This window comes from Brassica oleracea, chromosome C3 (assembly GCF_000695525.1).
Source record: "Brassica oleracea var. oleracea cultivar TO1000 chromosome C3, BOL, whole genome shotgun sequence".
NCBI lineage: Eukaryota > Viridiplantae > Streptophyta > Magnoliopsida > Brassicales > Brassicaceae > Brassica > Brassica oleracea.
In genome coordinates, this window is record NC_027750.1 from 18846742 (window position 1) to 18853983 (window position 7242).

Here is a 7242-nt window from a genome sequence, read left to right on the forward strand (position 1 = left end):
GATAGTGAACTCTAAGATTAGATCCGGAAACCTGAAGAAGAAACAGATTTGCGGTGCCTCACAGCCTGATATGGCGACGTTGAAGGGGACAAAAATGGAAACAGATCCGCGGTGCCTCACGATTTAGGGTTTTTATTGTCCTCATGTTTTCGATTTAGGATTGTAAATTAAGATTCTGGGTTTTGTATGATTAGAGTTCTTATTGTTCTCTATAGATCTGGGTTTTTTTTTTATGATTTAGGGATTTTATTGTTCTTGTTTCCCCTTTGCAAAGTATGTTTTTCTTCAGATCTGGATCCAGTATAACTCGGTATTACTAACTCAGTCGAATTTGGTATAACTAACTCAGTAGTACTTAGTATCGTGCAGTATAACCAGTAGAACTTAGTCGAACTCGGTATAACTAACTTAGTAGTAACTTAGTAGTAACTTAGTAGTGCTCAGTACAATCGGTATAACTCGGTATAACTACACTCGGTAGTACTCAGTATAACTAATTATAATCTGGTATAACTACACTCAATAGTACTAAGTATAACCCAGTATAGCTCGGTATAACTACATTCAGTAGTACTCAGTATAACTCAGTATAACTTAACATCAATATTACCCAGTATAACAAAGTATAACCCAATAGAACTAAGTAAAACTATACAGTATAATGTAGTATCTGAAATTTGAAAATTTGAAAATTTAAAAATTTAAAAATTTGAAATTTGAATTTTTTATGATTTAAATTAATAATTTTGAAAATGCAAAAAGGCAAAATCAGATATTCATATTTCATTAAATCAATGAGGGTATAGGAGATTTGAGAGGTCCATAGGAGATTGTCTCTACCACAAGTGGGGGTCTGGGAGAAGTTGGCTCTCCTTTTCTTCTCTGGCTAATTAAAGACTTGGCTTGTAATTTAGAACTATATTTTGATCCGCGCAGGTTTATTTTTAAAATTAAATTTTTTTTTGTATAAATTTATATATAAGATAGTGTATAGAAAAGAAAAAAACAACCGAGCCGTACGGAACCAAAAAACAAAACCAAAACTGAACCAAATTTCATAAACAACCGAGTGAAACCTATATATGTGAAACCAAAAAAAAGAAACTGAACCGAGAATCGAATGGATGCCCAAAAAATTTAATTACAAATTATCTACATACAAATATTAATTATATTTAATTTCTAAATAATCAAATATCGCAAGAATACTATTTATAAACCGAATAACCAACAATTAATTATCCAGATTTTTTAATTTAAAATAATAATAAAAACTAAATTTTTTTTATTCGAACAATCCGAATTACTTAATATTTAAACCGAAAACCTAGAATTATCTGAATTTTTCCTATAAATCTGTAATGACCCAAAAAACAATGATCAAACCGGAACGAGTCATCACCTCTGGTGCCCCCAAATGTGATAATTCAATCTCTATTAGACACTCTAATAAACATAAAAATAAATAATTTTTCTTTAATTCGGAAAATACGGAAATGACATAAAACCCTGGGAATAGTTGAAGTATTTACAAGTTGTAGCAGGGTATAACTCATCCGCCCCGCCCGACTCGTTTGTATGGGCAAATCAATTGAACCGAATCATCTAACCGTGTAACCATACTAACCAAACGAACCAATCCCTCAAAACCAAACCAAAGCTGTCGCTTTGAGCAAACCCTCTCAATGTATTTGGAGATCTAATTTGTGTCAATTTAAAAATCATTTCTCTCATCTTTTTCTTTCTTTCCTCACGAGCGAAAGAAGAACCCTAGTTTCCAAAATCGAGCTTGATTCGGTGAGAATCAGAGATAGAATCCGGTGAAATCTTCCGATTGCGATGGCGGTCGAAACGCGATGGGGTAAGAGGAAGGAGAATCCAACGGAGGAAGAGGGTCCGAGAGTGAAGTTTGCAAAGACGGTCTCCGGAGAAAATGCGGAGAAGACGACGACGGAGAAGACGACGATGGAGGAGAGTGAAATGAGGGCGGTGGAGGTTGTTGAATCGATGGCAAAGACGACGGATGAATCGACGGCAAAGACGACAGATGTCTCGATGGAGATGACTCAGACGACGGATGTCTCGACGGAGAAGATGAGAAAGGACTCGCCTGAGAATACGGCGGAGATGACGGAGCCGTTTAATGTGGTTGCAGAAGCTGCTCCGACGACACTGAACAAAGGTCCAGGAGATGAAGAGAATGAGGAAACCGCTTCTGGAGATGAAGAGTATGAGGAAACCGCTTATGGAGATGAAGAGAATGAGAAAACCGCTTCCGGAGATGAAGTGAATGAGAAAACCGCTTCTGGAGATGAAGGGAATGAGGGTTCTGAAGAAGAACAAGAAAAACCAGATGGAGAGAATGAGAGTTCTAACCAGGACTATGAAGATTATGAAGAAAAACCTCCAGATGGAGAGAACGAAGTGAATGCACGTTCGGAAGAAGAACAAGCAAATGGAGAAGGAGAAGAGGAAGCAAACGAGAATGGGAATCCACCTGAACCTCAGGTAAAAAATTAACAATGAGTTTGAATTGAAGTCGTAACATATTATTCGGGAGAGGTAGTAAATCGAGTGGGTTAATGTTAGTAATACTAGGAGAACTATTGGAAAAATTGTCAGTTTTGGTATTACTTTGGTATGCGTTAGTATAACTTGAGTATAACTTGGATATAACTTGGATATAACTTGCAGGTTGATATCTGGGCTATTCTGCCACAACTATCCTCTCGGCGAAAAAAAGCTTGGTGGGACGAAGTTCGTCGATCGACATTTCAAGGAAGGAGAACTTAGAAGGTTGGAGGATGTTAAGAAAAAGCTCGTGAACATGGGACCCCACAAGACAGACTGAAGATGGCGGTTCTATTCTTCTTAGCTTCTGTTGTTATGAAGTTGGTGAAAATAACGTTGAAACTGATGAGAACAGTTGACAAGAAGGTTGACCAATTGGATGGGAGGTTGGCCCCACTTGAGGAGTTTGTCAAGGAGGCACAAGCTAAAGCAGGAGAAGAAGAAGCACCAGCACAAGAGAAAGCAAAGAAACATAAACGCAGGAAGAAGTGAAGTAGAGATGCCTCACTTGCTTGGTGTGTGAGAACTTTATTTTATGTTTTTTATGAAGTAGACAAACAATGTCTTTTGATGTGTTTCTTGTTTGTGATGTGGATTTAGAACTTTTAACTATGTTATGAAATCTTTGTTGTGGATGCTTTTACTTTTATTGTGTAAGTCGAGTGAGAGTTTAGGAGAGTACCGATTGATAAAGTCTAGGAAATTAGTTTAAGAGAGTACCTATTGATAATGTGTAGGAAATTAGTTTTTTAGAATAATGGTTGATGATGAAAGTCTAAACATAGAGTACCAATTGATAAACATAAGAGAGCTTAGCATAACATAAGTTTGAACACATAAACTTACACAAGTCTTAACAAGAGTCCTCTCTCTTAACAAACAAAGACTTGTGTTAACCGAAATAAGAAAAACAGATAGGTAGGAGAGACAAAGTTTTTAGCACATGAACTCAGAACGTGCGAGGTCGAGAATCTCATGGACGGGAGGTTGAGGTAATGAGCCTCTTAAGCTTAGCAATCTCTTCAGACAACTCTTTCACCTCCCCCCTTAGGCACTCAACTTCTTGCTGAACACCAAAAGCCCATGGCTGACGAAAGTGCAACCCATCGTCCTGCACAGTTTCAACCAGAGTGGAAGTCAGTTTCACCATAACACAGTTTCAGCCATTGGATAATACAGTTTAACCCATAGATATCCAGAGTATAACACAGTTTCACCTAGAGTATAACACAGTTTCACCCATAGATATCCAGAGTATAACACAGTTTCACCTAGAGTATAACACAGTTTCACCCATAGATATCCAGAGTATAACACAGTTTCACCTAGAGTATAACACAGTTTCACCCATAGATATCCAGAGTATAACACAGTTTCACCTAGAGTATAACACAGTTTCACCCATAGATATCCAGAGTATAACACAGTTTCACCTAGAGTATAACACAGTTTCACCCATAGATATCCAGAGTATAACACAGATCTCCTTCATCTCTTCATACGGATGAGTCATGTTCAGTAAAAGGGAAAGAGTAAAACCATGAATCTTCAGATAATATAGAAAGAGAATGGATAAAGAGAGAGTGTATGAATGGTGAGAGAGAGTTGAAATAGAGAGTGGTGGGGAAGTGAAAAAGTGTCTGGGAAAAGATAGGAAAAGACGAGACTCAGATAAAAGAGCAGAGGGAATCTACTTTTTGACCAAAATAATTGGAAATTTTGGCTTTTTTAGTTTAGGCGCGAAATTTTTTTTTATTCTCCCTCCGAAATATTTGATCTTAGTTATACTGAAGTTTCTGGTTTTACCAATTTTCTTCATAGTTCTATTTTCGTGATTTCAACATTTTTTAATTTTACATATAATTTTAATTTCTAAAGAAAGTTTTACTTGTCATTTTTCCGCATTACCATGTAAGGATAAATGATTAGTGCAATAACATATTTTAAATCATGAAAACTATTAACAAAGTGCTCTTTGAAAGACTATATACGATGATATATTTTTCATGAAACAATGAGTTTTTTTATTATGAGGTTTGTAAATATTTGTTATCTTCACTAATGTATTTTGAGAAGCAGTATCTGCTATATAATTTTTGGTGACCGTGTTTCTATATTAAGACTTATGTAGTTGGCATTTTTCGAATTATGCCGATTTCTATCATAGTTACACCTTGTTATACTAGTTTTCCGCGGTTTTCCAATATACCACTTAAACATAACTACCAAAACGCTTAAACAGAGGTTGCAAAACAAACACTTAAACTTAGATAATACATGGTTAGATCGCTTAACCATAGAATTTTTCAAACTTTCAAACTTTCGAGTCTATGCCACAAAAGATATACTTAGTTTTACCAATGTTTTCAAAAGCAACATACCAAAAGCCAAAACAACACAACAGCAATAAAATCCAAACAAGAAGATCTAGTTTGATTCACTGGGATTACTACGCCGCATTCCAAACAACAGCCAACTGAAACCGAAATTTTGCCTTGGCCGCCTTATGTTTTATGTCCTTTTACGTCGTTCACCAACAGATGGATTCCTCTTATTCTTTTTTCTTCCCTTCCTCTTGAGGCGATCTGGAGGCGATCTGGAGGTATGATCTGAAGCTCTTTGATGTGATCTTGTACATTCCAATCACACCTGTCCGGCACAGAATAAATGGTCTTGTAATAAGCCAATGCCCAAAGTTCCGTCCAATAATATTTCGAGCACAACTCATGATACTCTATCTCGACATCACGTCGACGACCAGGAGCAGCTTCAACCTCAAGGAAATATAAGTAAGCAGCAAGTCCGTGCAGACAAGGATACTTTTCATAATCATACACCTTGCAGCTACAGCTCTTCTCTATCAAGTTCACAACATAATTCTTCCCATTTTCAGTGTCGGTTACCTCGTACTCAAGCTCATAACTTTTAAGCTCACGCACTGTTGTTTTCTCAGTTGTGCTCCATAGGTTATGCAAGTGAATCTCGACAAGAGGAACCAGTTTGGTATCAATCGACCCAGCCACAGAGTCCTTCCGATGTTCATTGAACCAGTCTGAAAACTTTTTGATGATTGTATCCAACAATGGTATTAAAGCATACCTCCTAGCGTCCCTAAAGACGTTGTTCATTGACTTCACACTGTTGCTAGTGTCCAAGTTGTATCTCACACCTGGGAAATAAACCCGAGCCCATGTGCGTTTATCCGTATGCTCCTCCAAATACTATTACGCTGGAGGAAATCTCACCTTAAAAGATGCGTAAGCAGACTCGAACTCAGCCACCGTGTAACACCTAGCCAACTCCGTAAATGTCCATGCGACTACGGCTTTGGTTGTGTTACAAGCATGCCCTCTCACATTCTGAGACAAATGTCATATACAATGGCCATGGTGAGATTGTGGAAACACATTAGCTACAGTCGCGATTAGGCTCTGGTTTCTATCACTCATAAATACTAATTCAGAAGAGTCTGGTATAGCAGTTTTGAGCATCTCGAAAAACCATGTCCAACTAGCATTAATCTCACAGTCGAGTACACCAAACACTAGCGGATAATGGTGACAATTAGGATCTTGAGCTTTAGCAAATACTAGTACACCACCATATCCATTCTTCAGAAATGTGGCATCGACAACTATCACCTTCCTCATGGCTGCAAAACCTTCAATACAAGCTCCCAGAGCTACAAAGAGGTACTTGAACTTATTTGCCTCATACAACTTCACCCCTGTTTTTGTTCCAGGATTGACCTGCTCTAACATATACAAGTAGCTATATAGCATCTTGTAGCTCTCTTCCGAACCACCACGCAACTCAGAAATAGCTAGATTTTTCCCTCTCAAGGCTGTGAAGTAGGATATTGTTACACCAAGTTTTAATTTTATAAGATCCATGATATCTTTCGAAACAGAAGTACTTAGTTTTCCAGGATATTTCTCATTCAGAAAAGTTGCAACTAATTCTGCTGAGCCTTTCCTCTTGATGTTGCTGCTTTTACTTTGATTAGACCGAGAGCATGTATGCACACCCGTGTACCTCCTAACTGAAAAAATTTCAGTCTCTGAAATCTTTGCAGCTCGTAAACTCCACTTCCAGGTTGCTTCACAACATTTTAACACCAATCGTCTCCGGTCCGACTTTTTGATAACATAACGAAAGCATTCACCAAATGCAGCTCTATCGACCACCTCTTGAAGTGCTTTCTTACTTGGAAACTTCTGAAGCTTATACAGACCCAAACCGTCTTCCCAAGCCTCTATAACCTGACTACCTTTTTTTATAGGTGGCTGCTCAATATACTTATCTGCAGCCATACCCGTCTCACATGCGGTGTTCGTCTCTGCTGCGGTGTCCGTCTCAGCTGCTGTGTCCTTTTCAGCTGCTGTGTACGTTTCAGCTGTGGTGTCTGTCTCTGCTGCAGTGTTTGTCTCTGCTGCAGTGTCTGTCTCTGCTGCAGTGTCTGTCTCCGCTGCGGTGTCCGTATCCATAAAATTATTCTCTGCATCTATCGGATCTTTCTTTTGATTTGCTTGACCATTTTCTACATACAGAGTTATGGCCTTCTGTCCGATTTCATCGTAAACATCATCATTTCCCTGCAACACTTCGTAGTTCATACCAAACGAACTTATGCCCACTCTCGACACCTTCTCTAATAACTGATCTGATCTA

At 38.1% G+C, this 7242-nt stretch overlaps 2 protein-coding genes across 2 annotated transcripts; one reads left to right on the forward strand and one right to left on the reverse strand.

The window, feature by feature from the left end:
• Nucleotides 1-1839: 1839 nt before the first annotated feature.
• LOC106330036 (general transcription factor IIF subunit 1-like) lies at nucleotides 1840-3063 on the forward strand. The gene is made up of 3 exons (XM_013768602.1): nucleotides 1840-2508; nucleotides 2695-2757; nucleotides 2893-3063. The coding sequence occupies exons 1-3, from the start codon at nucleotides 1840-1842 to the stop codon at nucleotides 3061-3063; spliced, it is 903 nt and encodes a 300-aa protein (XP_013624056.1).
• A 2012-nt stretch (nucleotides 3064-5075) lies between these two features.
• LOC106330037 lies at nucleotides 5076-7187 on the reverse strand. Its single transcript, XM_013768603.1, has 2 exons — nucleotides 5951-7187; nucleotides 5076-5740 (listed from the first exon to the last, which is right to left on the reverse strand). Exons 1-2 carry the CDS (start codon nucleotides 7185-7187, stop codon nucleotides 5076-5078), a joined length of 1902 nt encoding a protein of 633 aa, XP_013624057.1.
• Nucleotides 7188-7242: the final 55 nt, after the last annotated feature.